The sequence below is a fragment of the Scophthalmus maximus genome, chromosome 11 (assembly GCF_022379125.1).
Source record: "Scophthalmus maximus strain ysfricsl-2021 chromosome 11, ASM2237912v1, whole genome shotgun sequence".
NCBI classification, from domain to species: domain Eukaryota; kingdom Metazoa; phylum Chordata; class Actinopteri; order Pleuronectiformes; family Scophthalmidae; genus Scophthalmus; species Scophthalmus maximus.
Window position 1 is genome coordinate 302,669 of NC_061525.1, and position 24,497 is coordinate 327,165.

Sequence of the window (24,497 nt, forward strand, 5' to 3'; positions counted from 1 at the left end):
AGCCACATGATTACAAGACAGCAAGTTGTGCAGTATAAATGGTACAGCAATCTTATGACTTTGTAAATCGTGTGAGGCATAAGAGGCTTTGTGGAATTCATGCTCTTCTTTTGCTTCAGACACCAGTTCCATGACTATATAAAGTGTAGACAGTAAAAGTAAATTTTCCACAGGTCTTTGTTCTGGCCTAAGAACAGCCTAAAGGACAGTTTCACTTCATTGTGATTGGTTAATCAATAATCCTCTAAAGTGCTGCAGAAAAAGAATCACAGGAGACATGGTTGGAAGGGAGGAGAGCTTTTAATTATGATAATGTCCTCACTTTTATGTCCCAAGAAAAACATTATAAACACTGATGGGATATTAAATATTGTCTGTTTGCAGCTTAAAATCACAAATATCTGTTGATGAAAACCCATGAGTCAGCGACATGCTACTAAAAAAAAATTATGCAACAATCTGCAGCCAGTGTACAAATAAATTAAGGTTCAGCACTTCAGTGGCAGTCGCTTTGTCTATCTGTCCTGTTTCGTCAGTCTGTCTCCTCATCTCCTTTGCTCATCACCTCATCCTCCGGTTGTCCCCTTCGAGGGTGTCTGTCCCACCTGTCTCATTTTGTCTCTCCTCTCTCTCCTCAATGCTTCATGCCTGGAAGGTCCCAAGTCTTTCCGTGAGATGTTCATTATTCTGCAGAGCGCTTGTGACAGGAACTGTTCCTCAGAAGGTATCTTGCTTCTAACTTCTACTTCACTTCCCCTCTTCGCTGTGTTCTTTCCACTTCCCTTTTTCCCTTTTTTCCCCTTTACCTTGTGTCTTCTGTTAGTGTTCATCGTCCACCCTTGTGCTTCTTATCAGTGCTGCTGACGTATTCCTGACACTCAACCTGATTGGATTTGTCTGTGGGTTAAAGTTCATCCTGTGTGTGTGTGGGTGTGTGTGTGTGTGTGTGTGTGTGTGTGTGTGTTCACATTAATGGACTACATTGCAGCCAATGTTAATTGAGGCAACAGCCTCATGGGTTACCTGGGTTACAGCCCTATCTAATGACCTGCTGTTAGCAGCACCTGTACACACATTCCTTAAGGAATTAATGCAAGCCTTCATGCAGTACTTTCACATATTCACAGATATGTGCCAGTACCTGCTGACCCATTTGCTACGTTACTGCGACTGAAAAAGCACAACACAACCATCTAGTGCCCCACACCCAGCAAAAACAGCAAACACCAAGTGCCCATCAACCAATGTCTCATCATCATTACCCAGCAGTAAACACACAGCCCCCACTGCACAAAGCAATTCTTCTAACCCAGCAAATAACATTCAGTACCTGCAGCACGTTTAAATTCATCCCTAACAAAATCTGAACAGTGTGAAAAGTAAAGATGAGTTGAAGCTGATGTGGGAAGGGGATGGAGACAAAGGGAAGAGAAAGGAAATAAGCTAAATAAACTGAATAGACAGGACAATTATGAAAATCAAGGAAAATGAAAAGAACAATGGAAGAAAGCTGGAGTGTAACCCTTAACTCTCACTGGGCATTTGATGTCAACAGCACATGATGTTGAAGCATTCAACCTTTAAAATCCACACCAATTCACAGATGTTTGTGAAGACTGCACTTTGTCAAGCACCAGAGTGAAAAAAATAATTTGACTTTTAGTGTATAAAAATGCAGATGTTGACGTGTAAGGTGTTTTTTTCTCAGAGATGGTCACAAAGACAGAATGACACAGGAGGAAACAAACATTGTGGATATATGAGTAGAGAAACTGGAGACTGTGTGCTGTAGAAAATAATATTTTTTACAGACACGCACACACACACACAGATTTAAATTTCAGGATACCTACACAAACATGAGACAGTGGTAATCAGATTGGCCACCATTCATATATAACTAACACACAGACCCCATACAAATACACCGCAGGGACAGACACCCATACAAAAAAAATAGAAAAGGATGATTCTTACAACTTCACTTCTTGCCTCATAATCCCTATATTTAAACCTTTAATTCAAGATTGGAAGTATTTCATTGGTTCTTGTATTAGTTAGTTGTCTGTACACCAGTGGATGTAGAAAAAACAGGAACTGATGCTAACTAATGTTATTTATATAGTATAGAGTCACCAAGGAGTACAGAAATGTAGTAATGGATAAAAAGCAAAGCCCAGAACCATGCTCCTTTTTTTTCAGAAGGACCAATGAAATAATTGCTGAAGGAGAGCTTGGAATTGAAAGATGGAATTTAGTCCCAGGGAATACAGGTTGTACTGGATGTTATGTCATAGCAGTCATGAAAGAGAGCATAGGCAGTAGCACAATCACACCAATTTATCTTTTCTCTTTCTCTCTGCTTCCTGTTGCTAAAGTTTGACTGCAGGGTGAGGTGAGACATTAGCTCTCTGGTGAGACAGGGAGTAGGAAACAGTTTTAGAACAGAACAGAGGGTTTTGTGCCTTCCCTACTTTGTGGCGTGATAGGTTTTCTCCCTCTGTAATTTGAATCAACAGACTTGAGGCTTTTTCCAGCCTTAGCAGTATTTTTGCCAAACCATATTCTTCTTCATGCCCTAAATGAGGGAGTACAGGTCGGAGGGCAGACATAGCTGTTTGATGCTGCCTTTGATCACAGAATGGTTTTTGCACATGTCTGTCTTCATTTAATTAGTAATATTTTTGTCTATTTTTGCAGACGAGGGCCGTCCTCACTTAAGATGAGCTTTAAGTCCTGCTTTGCTCCTCACAATAAATGTCTCTGTAAAAAAATGCTGTCATAGCTATACACTTAATTATGCAAAGCAGCTCCAGTTTGTCCGACAGTAGAGAAACCAAACAGTCATTTCCTTCGGGGAAACAGCAGGTCCAGTGTGGACAGTTGACCATCACATGCTAACAGCCTAATTTGATTTCTGACACGTTTCATGCTTCATGTTGTAGCTGTCCATCAGAGTGGCCACTGTTTGTGGAATCACATTTAGGTTTTTAGGCGAAATCTATTGTTGATACAGTTCTGTTGGTCAATTTTAGATATTTTAAGGCAGACAACAGAACAGAGATCAGTTGCATTGGAAAATATGTTTTGGAATGGTTAGTTGACATTCCATGCACACTTTCATGTATCACATAATATCAGATATTTTCTAAATTTGGTATTTCCCAGTGGTTACGAATAAAGGATATGTGGCTGTATTATTTTGTATGTACTATTTTGTACTACATAGCACAACAAAATGTCTTTGAGTCTTTGATGACATTCTCTTATTATGTTGTATTATATCACTATCCTTTAATATTTCAAGTTTAAGCATTAGTCTGGTTACTTACATGTTGATAGCTCAACCGACAGTGGTTCGACTGGATAATGCATTTAAACAGACTCAATGATATTATAAGCAGGTTTAATACAGATCCAAATCAGTGACACAATCAGGTTGACAATGTCAGTCCAATTGGATTATTTGGTTTGTCTTGACCAGCGATCACTCACTGGGGGCCCGCTGTTGGGGAACGGAAGGAGTTGGTCCCGAGCGAGAGAGCGCTTCGGGCCTGGAGAAAGAAAACCTCTCCCTTGCTTCCCTAGTCTTGACTTCGGTCTGGACTATGGACACTGGGTAGGAAAATTCCAACACTGTCCAAATAGCAAAAGAACATGACCTGCCTGGAAAAAGTGTAAAGTTGACCAGGAAAACGCCACTTGCTGTAATGCTGTGTTTTTCATATTAGAGGCACAGTAAATTAAAATGTTTTTGGTTTGAGTCAGATATATAAAGGTTTGCCGGTGCGTGTTTAACCCCGAACATTTTGGCCCTTGGCTTGGCATGCTTGACATAATTTGAAAACCCTGAACTAGTCATTGAATAGATGATTGCTGAAGTGCTTCACATGAAGATAAGAGCTGAAGTGTCATTGTGAAACGCAAACAATTCAATTCAATTTTATTTGTATAGTGCCATATCACAACATACATTGTCTCAAGGCACTTTACATAGTGAGGTCAATATTACAATATTACAGGGAAAACCCAACAAATCCCACAATGAGCAAAGCACTTGGCGACGGTGGAGAGAAAAGACTCCCTTTTAACAGAAAGAAATCTCTGACAGAACCAGACTCAGTTGTGGGCGATCATCTGTCTCGACCGGTTGGGGTGAGGAGAGAAACGAGGAAGAGAGGAGAGGTGGGCAGAAAGAGGGTGGGAGGCGAGACAGTAGGAGAGAAGATAGAGAGAGGACAGTTGTTCAACCGCCGCTGTAATCTCTACCAGACTGATACTTATAATTAAAAAATACAATTATGTTGTTGTTATTATTAGTGATGATATTAATATTAATATTAATAATAACAATAATAATGACGGGTTCGGGTCCTGCAGCTCTGGGGTCAGAGATACACTAGGAGAGATAGAAAACACAAACAGGGTTAGTGACATGTACTGAAAACATATCTGGGGATAGAGGGGTAGTATAACAGTTGCTTTAATTTCTACCAGACTGATACTTATAATTAGTGAAAACTGATACTTATAAATACAATGATGTTATTAATAATAATAATAATAATAGTAATAATAACAATGACAGGTTTGGATCCTGCAGCTCTGGGGTCAGATCTACTAGGGGAGAGAGGAAACAGAGTTAGTGACATGTAATGTAGATACATGGGGGCAGAGCGAGAGAGAGAGATCGAGAGATTGAAAAAAGTGGGAGAAGGAGAGAGATATAAAGAGAGAGAAAGAGGGAGAAGGAGAGAACGGGAGAGGGAGAAAGATGCTCATGATATAAGTTCCCCCAGCAGTCTAGGCCTATAACAGCATAATAAAGAAATGGTTTATTAAACACCTGAGCAGTTCTAACTATAAGCTTTATCAAAAAGGAAGGTTTTAAGTTTAACTTTAAATGTAGACAGGGTATCTGCATCCCTGACACAAACTGGGAGCTGGTTCCAGAGGAGAGGAGCCTGGTGGCTGAAGGCTCTGCCTCCCATTCTACTTTTACAGACTCTGGGAACCACAAGTAATCCTGCATTTACAGAGCGAAGTGATCTATTGGGATAATATGAAACTAGGAGCTCTGTAAGATATGATGGAGCTTGATTATTAAGGGCTTTGTAGGTTAGGAGCAGTATTTTGAATTCTATTCTGAATTTTACAGGAAGCCAATGCAGAGATTCTAACAATGGAGAAATATGATCTCTTTTTCTAGTTCCTGTCAGAACTCGTGCTGCGGCATTTTGGATTAGCTGGAGGCTTTTCACAGACTTATTGGGGCATCCTAGCAGTAATGAATTACAGTAGTCCAGTCTAGAAGTAACAAATGCATGGACTAGTTTTTCAGCATCCTTTTGAGATAGGATGTTTCTAATGCTCTTGATATTGCGCAGGTGAAAGAAGGCTGTCCTAAAGACTTGTTTTATGTGTGAGTCAAAGGACATGTCCTGGTCAAAGGTAACTCCAAGGTTTCTCACAGTAGAGCTGGAGGCCAAGGTAATGCCATCCAAAGTAACTATATGATCAGATAATGTTTCTCTGAGGTGTTTAGGGCCGAGTAAAATGACCTCAGTTTTTTCTGAATTTAGAAGTAAAAAATAATAAGTCATCCAGGCCTTTATGTCTTTAAGACAATCCTGAAGTTTGTCTACCTGATAAGTTTCATCTGGCTTTATAGATAAATACAGCTGGGTATCATCAGCGTAGCAATGGAAATTGATGTGGCGTTTTCTTATAATATTGCCTAAAGGAAGCATATATAAAGTGAAAGTATCGGTCCCAGTACAGAACCTTGTGGTACACCATGTCTCACTTTTGTATGAATGGAAGACAATGAGAGTTATGTGTATCCATTCCATAACTTATGGGAAAAAACATGCATATCTGTTAAAATATTTGTGATGGGTGCTGGATCAACAAGTCCAACAAGTTTGAATTGAGGTTTTGTATTTTTTGAGTTTGAAATGTTTTCAAACTTCCATTCCATAAAGAAATCAAATCCAGAGTTGATTGACCCTAGGTTGAGGATCTTGTTCTGTTTTCTCCTTCAGAATATCCAAAGTGAACTGAGAGGAATGTTAGGGTAATGTTATAATAAGCATATGTTTGAAATCATATCAGCACATGTGCAGTGCAGACGGGAACACACATGCACATACACACACACACAACCACACACAGGGTTTTTGTTGCTGGTGCATGACCAGTGCTTCTGCTTCATTGTGTATGTGATCTTTTGCTTTTGACTGTTGGATTGCAGACACAGTGTGTGTCGGTGTGTGTGTGTGTGTGAGAGAGGGGGGGGCTTAACCATGTCAGCAGCCATCCCTCCCTCTGCCCCATGACACAAGACCAATCACCGAAGTGTGTGCAGCTGTGTCAAGTCATGTGCTGTTCAGTCTGTGGGATCCCTGTAGATTGGACAAGACTTCATATCAGGACATGACTGAACAATTGGTCCATGAAGAAAATTGTCTAGTTTGTGTGTGTATATTCATTCATCATAACTGGTGTGGGTTCAGGGTGTATCTGTGTGATTGACGCTGTGTGACACTATGCTTCTCCCTTCTCCTGTCTGACCTTCCTCTTGTGGAGCAGGTGGGAACAGTGACAATGTGTTTGACGTAGAGAAGGCTGTGGGAACCATTATCATCGCCAAACCTCTGGATGCTGAGCAGCGGTCTTACTACAACCTCACGGTGCAGGCCACAGATGGCACCAACACTGCAAACACACAGGTATCACATGACCTTTATTAACTAACCTTTCATTGTCTGGTTGATTACGCTTATACTTAGTAACTGGCTCTTGGAATAACTTAAGAAGCTCCTGTGGATAAAAAAGGGAAGAAACAAGAGAAATACACTACTTCCTTGTGGTATACTGTATTCATATACTGTAGTCAGCAGTTGACCTTAATATATTTGCACTATGGGAAGAAACAGGAGTACCTGGTGAAAACCCATGTAGCAGAAAACATGTAGTCCCAGTCAGACAGTTCAAACCCGAAACCTACATGCCGTATCTGTGCCCCCCAAATTAACATTTGTTATTTTGGTGATATGTCAAATAACAAAATTGTTAACCCAGTTTCAGCAAACCCAACTTATGGTCTGGCCTGAAACCCCTCATTCAAAAATGATGTCTTAAAACACTGTCTATGAATCACCATGACGGAAGCTCATTCAATACAAGGAATCATCTGAAAAGATAACCTATAGGGAGGCTCTTTGGCCTTTCAGTAGAAATGATACAAATACTGTGTATCAATTTAAGAATGAAACAATTAACCTAAACTGTTAAGTGTGTTTGACTCTGATTTATTGACCAAACCACAAGGGTCATCTTTAGGAATAAGACCACTGAGAGGTTTGTTCAGACACCTCACCAAAGAGATAGGTTAGTGTGATATACATGTATGTGTTCAATAATTAAGTATGGCCTTTGAAGGATGTTGTTAAAATAAAAATGGCCTTTGATAGGAAAAAAGGTTCCCCATCCACAGTGTATATAATATAGGTGACAATCTGTGAAAGCAGTGCTAGGATTTCAGCCAGATATATATCAGATTATATGAAGAATTGTTCGGATATGAAGAATGAGTGAGATGTCTATCCCTCCTTATCTCTGTCTCACACACGCACACGCACACGCACACACACACACACACGCATTTCCTAAACTGAAATATAGTGAATGCACAAAAGGACATATGGATTTATCACATCCTCACTCATCCCGCTGTCACTCACTCTCTCTCTCTCAATAATATATTAATGAGAAGAATAATCATCATCATTATCATCGTTATTGTAATGACTGTTTTTTTCAATTGCTAACAAGCATTAGTCCATACTGTAGCCACTTTTTCAAACTCTTAATTCACCAACATGTTTCTGAGCCAAACAATTAATCTCAACTTCAAAACTCACTCAAATCAACATAACACTTCATATGTGTCTCATAATGAGCAGCACTGGCAACAATTATCACTCAGAAAACAAACAGTCACAACACACTGACTTTTACAACATTTACAAAATCGAGCATCACATAAATTATGAACTTTTATCTTTGAAGTCATAAATCAGTATTTCATGATAGAATAAGAACAACACATTTGACTTTACTGACTGTACTGTAAGTATATGTAAGAAGTATATGTAAGAAGAATGAATCAGAAATTGCTTCGATGCCCTTTATTGTTTCTATATCCTTACATATAATAATGTACTTGTGCAAAATAAAAGATTGAAACAAAAAAATCCTAAAAATCCAGGGCTGCAATAATGATTACAAAAAACCAACAACAACATGTAAAGTATACACTCATACTGTACAGTTCTGTGAGGGGTCTAGGCCTCCCTTTTATGCATGTCAAGCCAGATGTTCCGCCCACAATTGAGTCCAGTTCTGATGGAGAGTAAAATCGTTTTTTCTGTACACGGTTGCTCATTGTGGGAACTATTGAGTTTCTCTGTAATATTATAAGGTCTCGACCTTGAAATGGACGGAAAACGTGGATGTCTTAAGCAGAAGTATTTATTATAAGAGCTCAATATTGAGGAGACTTCCTGTATGCCACCAAAGATCAACAGGTTCACAGTATGGCGTCCCAAGATAGTCTGCCTATCTCCGGACTCTTTAGTTGTATTTAGCTTAAAGTAATGTTGTCATGTCCCTAAGACTATGACATAGAGAGACTTCAGCTGCTCACTGATTGTTTCGGCTTCCAATAAATACGATGGCTTTGCTTGGTGCCTGAGAGCCAAGAGTTTCTCAGGGAGGATAGACAAAAATTCCACGACAAAGTTCACTATTTAAAGTGCCTTGAGATAAGGTATGTTGTGATTTGGGGCTATGAAAATAAAATTGAATTGAAAATTGAATTGAATGGCATATGGCCAAAAGATCTCATCAACATCACCGCTCTTGGTCTTCCTCTCCTTTGTCCACCACACATCCTCCCTCTCTCTCTGCCACTCCCACTTCCCACCAACCTTTCCTCCATGATCCCGGTTTCCAAACAAAATCCCTCTGAATCTGTCCCCTTTTCTCTGTTTGGTAACAAGTCTAAAAACACCTGGTAAGGCTTTCAGCTGAATTTGGAAATCAGCTATGTTTGGAATGATTGTTATTTCATTTTATTGTACATGTTCTGTTAATATTTTCTATATATTTTAATGTTTTCTGCAGAAATACATGACATTTCCCATCATTCTGTTTTGAATGTGTTTTTACATCTTTGAAAAAGATGTGTTAGCATTTGGAAAATTTGTTTTTTTTGTGGTCGGTGGAGTATGAATGAAAAAGAGTTCATGGATTTCGCTAGTTAAGGCCATAGTCTGTGGCAGGGCTATTCAACTTCAAAAACAAGTGGGCCAAATAGGAAAATCACTGAGGGTCCGTGGGCCACATGCAATACTCAATGGCTACAAATACATCTTACAATATTACAGGGAATAAACGAGTCACGTGCATCGCTTTGCTTTTACTTAAATCTACATGTACTCTACCAGACAGCAGCCTGTCTATATATGCACATATAAATATGCGGAAAAAAAGAAGGAAAGCTATGGCTTTCTGGATACAGAAGTGCAAAAATTACATCCAAAATCATTCATTTGCTCTGGAAATGGCGATTTTCACTATCAACTTTACGTCTCTTTAGCTTCGAGAGAGACATTTTGAGGCCTATTGTTAGCTTAGATAACGTGAGTTACACTGTGGCCAGCCAGCCCGAAGTATAACATTCTTCTTCTTCTGCTGCTGCTTCTTCTTTTCCTTCTTCGTGTTTTATTGGTAGCTAGTAAACAATGTAATGGTGCATTACCACCACCAACTGGTAAGGAGTGTGGCTCAGGGTATCTAATCATAGACTCACCACCTTGCAGCACTCAACCCCTGTCTCTGTTTCCCATTACTAATCTTTAGGTTTTCTCTGGATACGAATCAGTACAAATCTTTGGCCTCTTTTCTCTGCATCTGTGTATCTGGCCCTTTTTCATCCCCACCAAGTCCTACTCCTGCTCCTGCTGCTATTTTGTACTTTGTAATCCCTGCAGAGCTCAACTGGTATATTTTGGCAGGGGTACAGTTTTAGCACAGTGGCTCAGTGGTTGGCACTGTCAGCTCACAGCGACAAGGTCCTGGGTTTGAATAAAACCTTGATCCTTTTTCTTCTCTAAGGACTTAAAGTCCTTACACACTAAAAGGACTATACTGCATTTGTAGAAGAAAGTCTTCTTGAATATCGTGTGCAGCAGTTCTGACCTCATGACAAGATTGATTAGTCAGAAATCCAAGTGTTGATCAGGATGACAGACTCAGCGGCCCACAGCTGATTTTAACTCACATTTAACACCATAATAATAATCCCCCACAATCTGGTCAAAACATTTAGCAATCTAGGTGTAAACAGTACACTGTGCACCTGGCTACTTGACTTCCTGATCAAAAGACCACAAAGAGCTGTTTCAATTCTTAAATGCTTAGGAAAGGTGCTTCAATGATTCCTTTCCTATCTCCTTTAACATAAGGTTAACTGGACCTTCCTATGCGAAAGGAAAGGAGAAATGGACGTCCCACAATTCATTGAGGCAGCTATATTCAATGTGAGGGGCCATGGACTTGGTTGGGATTTGTTGGGTTTTCCCTGTCATATTGTAATATTGTCCTTATTATGTAAAGTGCCTTGAGACAATGTGTGATTTGGCACTATACAAATAAAATTGAATTGAATTGAATTGAATGCACGAACTTAAATGATTAAATCCGAAGAAGAGTATGAATATGACGGAGAAGGAATACAAGTCATCATGTTAGCTACCGTTGCCTATCAGATGCGCTTTTTGTAGTCCATTTTCGGAAATCTGTAGTTTCGTCACAGCAGAGGCACGTCAATAACATCTGCCTTCGTATAATTACGTAGTATAGTTTAAGTGGAGTCGGATTCTCTTAGCACCACTGTTGGCTGTTGTCCTATTAATCCTCCTTTACACCATTCCTTGACCTCATGAAGATTCCCATTATAATTCCTATATCAGATATTTTTTCAAAGGTGTACAGTCTAATAATAGTCTAAGAGCCTGTCTCATTTGTCTGCGGAGTCCCGGGTCACAGCTGCAAGTCGTTAACATAACGGAGGGTACATCACGTGATTACCTTTCGCCTAAAAATTGGCGGCATATTTGAATGTATGAACAGTGGCTGTGTCCGAAATCACGCACTCATTCACTCATTTCACTCAAGTGAAAAGTCTTTAAAAGAAAAATCGATATATTATCAAAAAAAACAGGGTGGCTGCATCACTTTTCAGTACTCTTGTATAAGTTTGTAACCAAACAGCCCAGACATTAACTACAGTTTTTTACATCTGTTACAACAATGTGCCACACAGCAGCAATACAAGTGACCTCTTCAAACCTAAACACAACACAATCTGAAAGTCATAAGGAGGATGAGCAAAAACAAAAAGATGAGTCCCAGTCTGCTTCACCAGCAAACAACAGTTTGTTTTGGGAAAAAGTCATGGCCTGTTTAAGAAGTTGAAGACAAAAAAAATGCAAATGTGCACGTTTTATGTTCATATTTATGTTATAATTATTTATTGTTATTTTTAGTTCAATTCAATTCAATTTTATTTGCATAGCGCCATATCACAACATACATTGTCTCAAGGCACTTTACATAGTGAGGTCAATATTACAATATTACAGGGAAAACTCAACAAATCCCACAATGAGCAAAGTACTTAAAACTCCCTTTTAACAGGAAGAAATCTCTGACAGAACCAGACTCAGTTGTGGGCGGTCATCTGTCTCGACCGGTTGGGGTGAGGAGAGAAATGAGGAAGAGAGGAGAGGTGGGCAGAAAGAGGGTGGGAGGAGAGACAGTAGGAGAGAAGAGAGAGAGGACAGTTGTACAACCGCCGCTGTAATCTCTACCAGACTGATACTTATAATTAAAAAATACAATTATGTTGTTGTTATTATTAGTGATGATATTAATATTAATATTAATAATAACAATAATAATGACGGGTTTGGGTCCTGCAGCTTTGGGGTCAGAGATACACTAGGAGAGATAGAAAACACAAACAGGGTTAGTGACATGTACTGTAAACATATCGGGGGATAGGGGGGTAGTATAACAGTTGCTTTAATTTCTACCAGACTGATACTTATAATTAGTGAAAACTGATACTTATAAATACAATGATGTTATTCATAATAATAATAGTAATAATAATAATGACGGGTTTGGATCCTGCAGCTCCCTGGGTACCATAGTCACTACACATGTCCCATGTGGGACCCATGTAACCGAAACCATATAGGTCCCACACAGTGATACCCAGTTCTACCCAATGCCCATTTAGCCCACATGTATCCTTTTTTGGGCCCATATAGTAAGCCCACATGAGCTTCCCATTTGGGACCCACACAATTTGCCCAGTGCCAGCCTATGCTCAATTATCCCACTTATATCCCTTATGGGTCCCATAAAATGCCCACATGTCCCATATGGTTTCAGTAGCACTTATATCCCACTTATCCTATGGGACCCACACAACTTGCCCAGTGCCAGCCTATCCCACTTATTAGCCCACTTATATCCCTTATGGGTCGAGGCCCATGTCACTGAAACCGTATGGGACACACACTTTTTGACCAGTTCATGCCCATGCCCACTCCGTACCCATGTAGCCCATATTAAACACATGTAGGCCCCACATGGACATGCTGGCTTGGTCCTTTCCTTGCAACAGTTTGATCATCACAAACTACTCTTTTCCTGGCAGGTCAATTTCTTTCACCATCGATACCTTTCCTCTTTTCCAACTGCTTAGCTGTAGCAGATTGTATCTAGATGCTCCTAACTTGAACCATCGATGGCATCCTGCCAGGCTTGCCCTGAAACTTTACAATGGACAGACAGCAACACTAATAAGTTTCTTTTTTCACTGATAATATCAGTGATCAGATTTGCTGTTATCTATTTTCTCTGTGTTGCATCATACTGCTACAGCCCACAGAGCTTGACAAAATAAAATCTACCCTTATTTCTTTTGATTTCCTGCCTTTCTGTCTGCCTTGCTACCTGTCTGTCTCTGCTTCTCCTTCCTGACTCATGCTGGGCTTCGTCATGTCATCTCTGACTCAGGAATTTTCCATGAGTCATGACACACACCAACCACCAACACCCTGCATGACTTCTCTGCAGTGTGCCCAATGACATGCATTTTGTTGTGTACATTAAAGTTCAGCATCCAATGACACTAAAGATAGCCCAGTAGAGTGATATGAATGGTTAAGTTGAACTCTACATGATATAAACAAAATTACTATATATATATATAGTAATTTTTTACACCAAGCAAAAGTCATTTAAGGTCACTTTCCTTATACACCTTATTCCTCATTCTTGTATAAGGAATCCAAACCAGTAAACCTAGGGGAAACACTGCTTCATAATAGCAATTCCAATACCTGGACTTTTTGTATCAGCTGATACCGAGTACTAATCTGATACCAGTTAATTTGAAAGAATAACAGCTTATATAAGGTATTTTAACCAGTGTGTGCTACTAACCCTGTATGGAAGTAAAAAATCTGTGAACATGCAGCCACAGTTTAGAAAGATAGAATACCTTTAGTCTGCATCTTTCAGAGTAAAAATATATTATACCTCGCTGTTTTACTGTCTTCCTAGCATGACATATTGCAAAAACAAAGCACAATCCAAAGATACTATATTGTTTTCTCCTGCTACATTTTGTACTGTACAGCCATTGTTTCTGGGATGTAACAACCTCAAGTTGTCTATCCAGTGTTGTATTACTAAAAAAAGTCTCAGTCATCTGTATGATGTTTACTGCCAATCTAAAAAGCATCTGTTAAGTGAATGTAATGTAATGTAATGTAATATAATCATGTCTTCATTCATTCCTCTGTTCTTTTTCTTTGTCAATGGCTCTCATATTCTAGGTTCACGTCACTGTTATGGACAACAATGACAATGCTCCCATCTTCTCCCAATCTACCTATGATGTCACTATTTCTGAAGATACACCACCTGACACTGAGGTGATCCAGGTTTTGGCATCGGACCGTGACGTGCATCATCGGCTGGCCTATTCCCTTCAGAGCTCCATAGATCCCAGCAGCATGCGTCTCTTCCGCATCCACCCTACCGTGGGCACCATCTACACTGCTCAGAGGCTGGACCACGAGGCCTGTGCCCAGCACATCCTCACCGTTGTTGTAAGACCAGGATAAGCTGCTAGTTGCCTAAATTCTAATCACTGTTTACCAATGACTTATATTTAGCAACTGTGCTAACTACTGTGACTCTTTCACTGCCTCAACTTCCATTGAAAGGCTTCAATCTGGTCTGCATTTTTGTGCCAATTTTTAATCACGACTGTGTGGAGGTTATTTACTCCCTTTGGTTTTTCATCTCCTGATGGTAAAAATTAAGTTAAAGGTGGGGTAGGCGAATTTTTGAGAAGCACTTTCTGTCATATTACTTACTCTCGTGACATACAGATAGCGATGAATAAATTAAATGCTCTGACATTGAAACAAACGTGGCGGGACTGTAAAAATCTTGGCCAATCAGAAAGTTCGGTCAGAAGAAAAGGATGGGATGAACTTGCTTTCTTCCTGCTTGCAAGGACTCTGCTTGTGCACCACACATTAGGGTCTTTTACAGGTAAACAAACGAAGCAGAGGCTGCATCTACTGTGCTACAGCTACAGCTAGCAGACAAGTTGCTATACTAAAGCAGAACGGCAGAGAAAGTGCCTACAACAGCTTCTCGTCGCAACAGAAATACAGCATTTGAGAAGGCTAAGGACAAAAAGAGGTTGGATACTACAAGGAGTAAAAAGAGTAAACATCGGTGTGTCTTTTCAACGCTGGCATCAACTCACGGAGGAGAAGGGGATGAAAGGTAATTATCTGCTATGTTTTGGGTGAAAGTGGTTAATTTTTTTGAACTGCGTCGCCAACGTAACTGTTAGATAGCTTGTGTATGTATTAGTCAGCGCCAAGTTAGCTTTGCTGTATGACACTATGTGAGTTAGCTAATGCTATGTTAGCTTGTGTTTATCTACAGCTAACACTGCCTGTATGTCCGACGGGTGTCTTCACTGTAGTTTTGAAGAAATGTTGTTTGATTGTTTATCTTTATTAGCTCTGAAAGGGACGTAGCATTACATTTGTGTGTGGAGCGTGCGTAGTGAGAATGCCGGTGTGCATGGTTAGAGGCTTGTAGTAGCAGTTAATGTGCAGGTTGCAGTCTGTGTGCAAAGTCTGTGTTCCATCAAGAGGTCTTTATTTTTCCCTACGCTGTCGGACAAAAGTAAGGGGATGGTCCAGGAGCGATGTAAAGCTTCGGCCGACTACGGTCCGGACGATGGACTGGAAAAAGACAAACGCGTTCCTTTTTCGGGAAATTACTATGTTGTGCGAATAATGCTCTGAACCTTTTCTTTCTTACCCAGTATTGACTGGGAAGATGATACATGGTGTCCTGATCAGGACAGTCTGTGTCATCGTTGGAGGAGGATGAAACCAGGGAAGTTGACACAGTCTACAATGACACCTGCGCACATAGCTCGAACCATGCTCGCAGGGCCTAGACCCCAATCACCACAGACCAGCCAAGAGAAAGGGTAATGGATCAGTTCCGTATTTTCTGTAATAAGTAATCCTATCATTTTGGTCAATAAAGTTATAGCTGCCGAGTCAAGGAAATACAGTTACTTTGTTTTGTTTTTGTAATGAGAACAAAATGCATGCTGGAGATTTAGTGTGTTGATAGCTTTTCATTTGTGTAACCGGTGGAATTAATCGCCTTGTCTGCGTTGGGTAAGGAAGAGACTTGCGGGAATTCTTGGAGGCGGTGTCCATTTATTAAAATAAATCCTCCAATCAATATTCACCATGAAACCGCTCAAAAAAGGCAACATAGAAAACATAAAGAATATACCTGAGAATGGACAAACTTTACAGCGTAAACACAGAAATGCTTAATTAGGGAACACAAAATCACGTACCTCTACCGTGGAAAGAAGGAAAGCAGGAAACACCCTTTTATTGGCGGGGTCCCCCAAAAAAGTTACGTAGGGGAACAGAAACTCAGTCACAACAGTTCCACATATTGACTTTAGGGAGGCTTAACATGTCAGGCAATGACTACATACAAATTTTGTGCAATTACAATACAATATTGAACTGTTATGTATAAAATACTGCTGCATAATTAACATTGTTACATATTTAAATACAAAGTACTGTTCAATGTGAAATAATATGAACATTTCACTTAGTTGACGTCCTTTCTCTTATGACAGGTACAGCAAGTTGTACATGAAGTCCAGGAACTGGAGGTTATACACTCTGAAGGTTGTCTGCTGTGTTGAGGATGTCAAGGTTGAGAGCACTGAGGCCAGATGAACCCCGTCAACATGGGGTTCTGTCAGGTCCCCCCCCCCCAACCACCCAGGAGCTGGATAAGCAAGTCAGCAGAGAACTAGGTGAGTCGGCTTATGATATTGTAGGTTGAGCAAGAAATGGTAAAATACTTATTTACAAAAGTTAGTTTAAAATCCATATGCCTTTGTTGTAAAAGATTTTAAAGTGTAAACGTTTATGCCAGGTGGGCTGCTCTTTTTTTCCCTACAGATTCTGAACCTTAGAACTACTTGTATGATTTACAATATTTATCTAAACAAAGTCATAGCACAGCCATATGAAAGTGTGGCTGGTCCACCAACATGCAATGCACTAACAAATCACAAACAATTATACTTGTGATGTATTTGTGGCTCCCACAAAAGGTGACAGAAAACTGTGTTGGGCACTGCAGAAAATGCTGCTGTAGTGAAGTCAGTCTTTGGTAATAATGTTGATTTGTTATTGTGATATTCTTTCTACAGGACCACTGCCTACAGAGTCTACGACAGCACAGCCTGACCCATCAGCCAATAGACCTGTTTTGACACTAATGAGCTAGGAAACCCCATGCAGACACGTTTCCTTTTTGTAAATATTTTGTTTATGCTATAATATATGTGTTTGTTTTATGATGTTCCAAAAAAATAAACCGATGTCATGACACATTGTGTTCTCATTATTTGTGCAGCTTGTTAAGAGATAAATGTAATAGTTGAATTGTTTATAATGTGAGTATAAGGAAAAGGCCTTGAATATTTTAAGGATTTTTATTCAAACAATTTAGAACAGGTTATGCAGAATATAAATAGTAAATGAATAAACATTAGTATTACAAAAAATACTCACTACACTCTCCTAGGGATGAAACGTGTATATTGTCATCCACCAAAATGTATGTGCAAATGTAAACCTATGTTGCAGCCTGGAAACACAAGAATCATGAAGTTACCCATAGCACTTCGTTTCCACGTCTGTGGGCAGTTCTGGCAGACACACCAAGTAGGTTTACCTGCAAAGGAAGGGCCCGGTGGAGGAGCATCTGCTAATGTGAGGTGTAGTAAAACAGCAGGCTTGTGTCACGTGTGTCACTGCTCCAAGCTCAGTCCTCGAATTCTTGTCTGTAAAGTAACAGACATGATTAGATATTAGATTAGATACATGATAAAGGATTAGATGTATGATTAGATATATTGAACAAAGTCTGGAGTATACTCACAGTCTGAGCCAACAATGCTCTCGACGCTCTGACTTGCTAAACATCATGTTATGAGTCCTATACAAAGTTCACCTCCTTCATTGTGTAACAGATAGTAACAGAAAAAAGGGCAGAAAGCTGTTTCATCGTCCCACAATATGGCTGAAATGTTCTAAAGTTTAAAAATTAACTACTAGTAGTACTGCTAACCTTGTTTATGTTTTAGCTTTGCCTGCAGCAGCATGTTGCTAGCTACCCAGCAACAATATACTGCACCAGAACTTCATTTTCAATGAAATTTCCCAATACTGATATGCTAGCTTGACAAATGTGCCTACCAACAAAAGCCATGTTCCTTGTTTACGTTTATTATGATAATGTTAGGTACGTGTGAATGAGCCACAAAAAGTTGAGTGATGTTGTGCTCCGCTTCGAGGCTTCCTCCTCCGATGCAGTCAGGCAGTGCGCGTTCATGTGTTGTGAGGGGAGTGGATTTGGACAGAGGTCTGAAGGAAGCGGGTGGGTTGACGGTTGCCTCGCTGGTGTTTTCAAAATCTGAAACCCTGCCTTTAAGGTGTTTAGGGTGTTAGAGGAATTCATGGGTTTTTATTTCTTTATTTGTGCTCATAATTTAATGTGTGTGTAGGTTTCATCTTCAATATTGTGTTTTATCTAGTTTTGGCATAAGAATGATGATCAAAATACAACAAAAGACTAAAAAAATGCTAATACTTTCTAGGGTTATGCAGATGATGATTATAGAGAAATCATAGACAAATTGTCTCATTAATGCCTTAAATGATTATAATTCTTATTGTTATTATTAATAAGTCATATTAAATCTTGGTTAAATTTTGCCTGCTATAGTTTCATATCAGTAGAACATATCTGTTTTGTTTTTTTGTTTTTCATTTCTCATGGCTGTAAATTGAACTTTTCGTCCTGATTTCAAACAAATGGACAGTCAACAAAAGAGAGCGCGCTGCAAGTCATATTTAACCGATATCTCACAGAGAGAGAGATCAGCGCAACTAATAATTACCATGTTGGAGTGTGCCATAATTCATTGTGTGACAGAGGTATATTGAAAAGTGAGGGAAAAAAGTCTACCTAGATTTTGAGCTGGGTGTGTTCAAGGCAATCAGACCTAAGGTGTGAGAAATTGTAACTGATATAAGCTCTCACAAACCTTGGTTAAAAATCTCTCAGTTATCAAGTATCAAGAATGTATTTTGATGGAATTATAAGGCTGTCATAAAACAAGGTATTTTAGTAACAAAGGACACAGGTCAGAGTTATCTACAATTTTTATTATCTGATGATTATTAACCTGGAATTGTCAAGAGGACAAGAGGAGCACTTTAATAAAAGAAATTCATCCACATATCTGGAAATCTCAGTGTTTTACCCCTATGTCTAATAGAGGACAATCTTCCAGTATGTGCTCTCATTCTAGCTGAACTAATCACTTAGCAGTTAAGGTAATGACACTGTTTGCCAAAATTATTATCATTATCTACACGACAAATAGGACATTTTAAAAAATCTTAAAAACAAGAAATGTGAGGAACTTTAGGGGCCAAAGGAAAGTGAAAATGGGAATGATGATATTTTGAAGTTTTATATACTTTATTATGTCATGTAGTGATTTTGCAGTTGCATGATCATCAATTTATGCTGTTTATAGTGACAATGACATATAGGTTTTGTTTTTGTTTTTCCTCCACAGGTAAAGGACCAAGAGTTCCCATACAGAAAGAACCTGGCTCGTGTGCTAATAGAGGTGGAAGATATAAATGACCATGTACCCATTTTTACTAGTGCTCTATATGAAGGTCAAGTCTATGAGTCAGCAGCAGTGGGATCAGCTGTGGTCCAGGTCACTGCTCTTGACAAAGACAAAGGAGAGAACGCAGAACTACACTACTCCATTGAAGCAGGTAGGCACCGCTCACAACGAAATACCGTACTTGTATGTTCCCTTTAAAGAATTGCCCTTAGAATATCTACCACAGTGATAACATATTTTTATCTTTGCTTTTGATTTTCCAACAGGGAACACTGGAAATTCATTCAATATTGAGTCCATTTTGGGTATCATCACTGTTGCACGTGACCTGGATTTGTCAAGCATAGGCCATTATGTTCTCACTATCAGAGTCACTGACAATGGCTCCCCTCCCCTGTCCACCACTACTATAGTGCGTATCGCTGTCACCCTCTCTGACAATGCTGGTCCAAAGTTTCCTCAGCCTGAGTACCAAGCTGAGATCACAGAGAAAGCGGAAATTGGGACCTCTGTTAACACAGTCAATGCAGTCAGCCAGTCCACCCTAACATATGACATCAAGCAAGGGAACACAGACCGTGTTTTTCAGATTAATCAATACAGTGGAGTGATTACTACTCAAAGGCCTCTCGACTTTGAGACTACAACATCATACACCCTGATAGTCCGAGCTACCAACATGGCTGGCATGGCCTCCAATGCTACTCTGTTAATCCAGGTAGTGGATGAAAATGACAACCCACCAGTGTTCCAACTGCTTCATTATCGTGGTAGCATCAGCGAGGCAGCACCAGTCAACAGTGTGGTCTTGGACTCAGATGACTCACCTCTAGTAATTAAGGCCACCGATGCGGACTGTAACCAAAATGCCCTGTTGGTCTACCAGATTGTTGAGGACACAGCAAAAATGTTCTTCACAGTAGATTCGGGAACTGGCTCCATCAGAACCATTGCAAATCTAGATCATGAGACATTTTCCACCTTCCACTTCCATGTTCATGTTAGGGACAATGGTAAGCCACAGTTGACAGCAGACAGTCCAACTGAAGTCACAATACAAGTGATTGACACAAATGATTCACCACCTCAATTCACCCGGAATGATTATGAAACAGTCCTCCTACTCCCCACCTATGTGGGAGTAGAGGCTTTGCAGGTTTCAGCTGTAGACCCTGACAAAGATGTCTCAACACAGCTTACCTACTCTCTGACTGATGGGGTCCTGGAGTACTTTGCCATCAAACCATCAAGTGGAGTCATCATAGTCAAAAACACTGACTTCTCCAAAGAACGTTTCCGCTTCAGTGTCAGAGTTTCAGATGGCAAATTCTCCAGCATGGCTTTGGTTACCATTCTTGTCCGAGAAGCTCTGGACTCTGGCCTCAGCTTCACCCATAGCCTTTACTCTTCATCTATTCAAGAAAATGTATCAAATATCACCAAAGTGGCTGTTGTCAATGCAGTGGGAAACCGTCTCAATGAACCATTGAAATACACCCTGTTAAATGCTGGCACACGCTTCAGAATCCGTCCTACTTCTGGCGTGATCCAAACCACAGGTATACCTTTTGACCGTGAAGAACAAGAGTTTTATGAACTGATTGTGGAGGCAAGAAGGGAGCATGACCGTCTGCATGTGGCCAGAGTTATGGTTAGAGTTCAAGTTGAGGACAAAAATGACAATGGCCCCGTGTTTGTTGGACTTCCTTATTATGCAGCTGTTCAAGTAGAAGCTGAGCCAGGATCACCAATTTTCAGGGTCATGGCAGTAGACAGTGACAAAGGGATTAATGGAGAGGTATCTTACCATCTCAAGGATGACCATGGTCACTTTGAGATCAACAGGCAGACAGGTGGTCTCAGTCTCAAGAAGGCTTTTGAGTCCGACCTGTCCAATGTGGAATACCAGATGGTGATATATGCCAGAGATGGGGGTTATCTCCCTCTCTCATCTATAATAGAGTTTTCCATCACTGTAGTCAACAAAGCCATGCCTGTCTTTGACAAATCCTTTTATTCTGTTTCTGTTAATGAGGATGTAGCTGTGCACACACCTATCCTCGGCATCAATGCCACTAGTCCTGAAGGTCAAAACATCATCTACACTATTGTTGAGGGAGACCAGTCTCTTCAGTTTGACATTGGTTTTGACACTGGGGTCATAAGTGTCATCCACTCTTTGGACTATGAAGCAGCATCATCTTACCAACTGACCATCAGAGCCACAGACTATCTTACTGGTGCCCGTGCTGAGGTTGATGTTGATGTGATTGTCCAGGATGTAAATGACAACCTGCCTATCTTCCAGAAAATGTCCTACAGGGTAATTCTGTCTGAAACAGCCATGATTGGAACTCCAGCACTTCAAGTTATCGCCACTGATAAGGACTCAGAGAAGAACAATGTTGTCCGCTACCAAATCTTCTCAGGTGCACATAACAGCACAGACTACTTTCACATTGATAGTAGCAGTGGATTAATCCTCACAGCACGTATGCTAGACCATGAACTACTTCCGAAGTATGGCTTCATTGTCAGGGCCACCGATAATGGCTTCCCACCACTGAGTAGTGAAGTATCAGTCATAGTAATGGTGAATGACATGAATGACAATCCTCCAGTTTTCAACCAGCTACTCTATGAGGCATATGTGAATGAGTTAGCACCTAGGGGTCACTTTGTAACCCGTGTCCAGGCCTCGGATGCTGACAGCTCAGATTTTGACAAATTGGAATACAGCATTTTGTCAGGAAATGAAAAAATGAACTTTGTGATGGACAAAAATACAGGAATCATCACCTTGTCTAGTCACCGGAAACAACGAATGGAGCCGGCCTACAGCCTCAATGTTTCAGTGTCTGATGGAGTGTTCACCAGCACTGCACAGATCCATGTTAAGGTGTTGAGAGCCAACCTCTACAGTCCAGTTTTTGGGCAGAATGTGTATGAGGCAGAGATAAGAGAGAATGCCGCTGTAGGAGCCAAAGTTATACAGGTCAGTGCTTTTGGAATTCATATATAAAAGATAATTAAATATAAATATAATTTCCAAGTAGAAACACTGATAATATAGTGCTGCAATGATAAAATAATCTTGTCTGTATTGACAAAAACATTGTTTTATTCCAGGTGAAGGCAGTTGATGAGGACCCTGGAGAGTTCGGTCACATCACCTATTCCTTTGTTAATGATGTGGGTAAGGACCAATTCAGCATTGATGGAAGTGGTCAGATCACCACCGTAGAAAAGCTTGATCGCGAGGACCCAGCCAATAAGAACATCATTCTGTCAGTGGCAGCCCGAGACTCTGGTGGACGCGACTCCTACTGTACAGTACAAGTTACTCTGTTGGATGATAATGATAATGTCCCTCGCTTCCAAGCCACAGATTACAGAGCTTCAGTCAAATCTGATGTGGCTAAAGGATTTTTGGTGACACAGATTCAGGCTTATGACCCCGATGATGGCACTAACGCCAAAGTCACATACTCACTTTACAGTGAGGCACACGTCCCTGTGGTAGACATTTTGGAGATAGACCCAGACAATGGTTGGATGGTGACTAAAGGCAGCTTCAGCCACCTAAGGAATTCCATATTATCTTTTTTTGTGAAAGCTGTTGATGGAGGAAATCCAGTCCGACACTCTTTAGTTTCTGTCTACATCCATGTTCTTTCTCCAGATGCCTTCATTCCTCAGTTGAGCCAACATCAATATTCATTTAGCATGCCAGAGGATACCCCTATAGGTTCAGCCATAGGGACGGTGCGCCTTAGCACTTCTCCTGGATATGCCTCACTCTCTGCTACTTTTGCCCTTGTTAACGGAGAGACTGGCGAAAACAACCAAGACGGGGTGTTTGTGGTGGAAAAGGACACTGGTGTGATCAAGCTTGATAAGACTTTGGACTATGAGTTGATCAAAGGATACCTCTTCAAAGTCACTACCACTGTACAGCAGGCTAACCTGGATTCTGTTACTTCTGTTGATGTTGAAGTCAAAGTGTTGGATCTAAATGACAACAAGCCAGCCTTTGAAGCCAACTCCTATGAGGCCACAGTTATGGAAGTAATGTCTATTGGAACCAGAATTATTCAAGTCCAAGCACTAGACCCAGACTCAGGGGCTAATGGCCAGGTAACATACAGTCTTGGGGCATTAATCCAGTCAGAGGGAGATTCAAAAAAACTGGATAACACCTTTAGCATTGACAGCAACACAGGCTGGATCTCAACATGCAAGGACCTGGACCATGAGACCAATCCATCCTACACATTTACAGTTGTGGCCTCAGACATGGGGGAAACCCAGTCTCTTTCCAGTTCCACCACTGTGACAGTGGCAGTGTCAGACATCAACGACAATCCGCCCAGGTTTCTGGAGCAGCACTACTTTGGTTCAGTTCAGGAGAGTGACCCCCCAGGCGAGGTGGTGGCTGTGCTGCACACCAGAGATGATGACAGCTCTGCTGTTAATCGACAAGTCAGCTACTACATTACTGGTGAGTTCCACTGTCTCTCAATACATTGCAATTGTATGACCAGATACAATTCCCAGCACTAGCACTGAACTTTGGTGTTAGATATGAATTGTCTAGTTGTCATCTGACTGACCTAATGATCCAGTATAAAATACACTATTTTTGATGGTTACTTCCAAAGAATGTGTGCATGCATTGTAGCATCCCAAGTCAACACATTGCAATTAAACATTTAATGGAAGAATAACAGTCAACAGCCTGACATTTACAGTTCTATACAGGCCAAATACATATTAAATAGAATTAGAGTAGATATTTATCGTGGATAAGTAGATAAAAGACTGCTGCATATCTGAAAAAAAATGCTGTGAAGATGCTGAATCTTTCTTTTTGCTTCTTGAATCCATAAGGTAGTCTTGACACTAGTAAAAAAAACCAAAAACATTGTCTGATTAATCCAGGGAAATCAGAGTCAAATAACCAAAAAACTAAAGAGGATAGGAAAGCCAGGTGAATGTTGAAAAGTGAATTATACACTACATTACAGTAGAAGGACTGACTTTGCCAAATTGCTGT

The 24,497-nt window shown here is 40.3% G+C and overlaps 1 protein-coding gene and 1 long non-coding RNA gene across 13 annotated transcripts in view; one reads left to right on the forward strand and one right to left on the reverse strand.

The window, feature by feature from the left end:
* fat3a (FAT atypical cadherin 3a) overlaps nt 1–24,497 on the forward strand; it is a 178,896-nt gene that overhangs the window by 110,326 nt on the left and 44,073 nt on the right. For 6 of the 12 annotated variants that reach the window (XM_047335447.1, XM_035622805.2, XM_035622809.2 and 3 more), the window contains 6 exons: nt 656–724; nt 6,589–6,731; nt 13,983–14,258; nt 19,382–19,592; nt 19,708–22,436; nt 22,571–23,942. In XM_047335447.1, the coding sequence (XP_047191403.1) occupies nt 656–724; nt 6,589–6,731; nt 13,983–14,258; nt 19,382–19,592; nt 19,708–22,436; nt 22,571–23,942 (4,800 nt within the window). Of the gene's footprint in view, nt 1–655; nt 725–6,588; nt 6,732–13,982; nt 14,950–15,502; nt 15,674–16,354; nt 16,538–16,939; nt 19,593–19,707; nt 22,437–22,570; nt 23,943–24,497 lie in introns of those variants that run through there. The other 6 variants (XM_035622811.2, XM_035622812.2, XM_035622815.2 and 3 more) reach the window with 3 other exon arrangements.
* Nucleotides 17,244–23,071, reverse strand: LOC118299281. The gene is made up of 3 exons (XR_004789817.1): nt 22,935–23,071; nt 17,467–17,575; nt 17,244–17,379 (listed from the first exon to the last, which is right to left on the reverse strand). It is a non-coding gene; the product is annotated as an uncharacterized LOC118299281 (long non-coding RNA).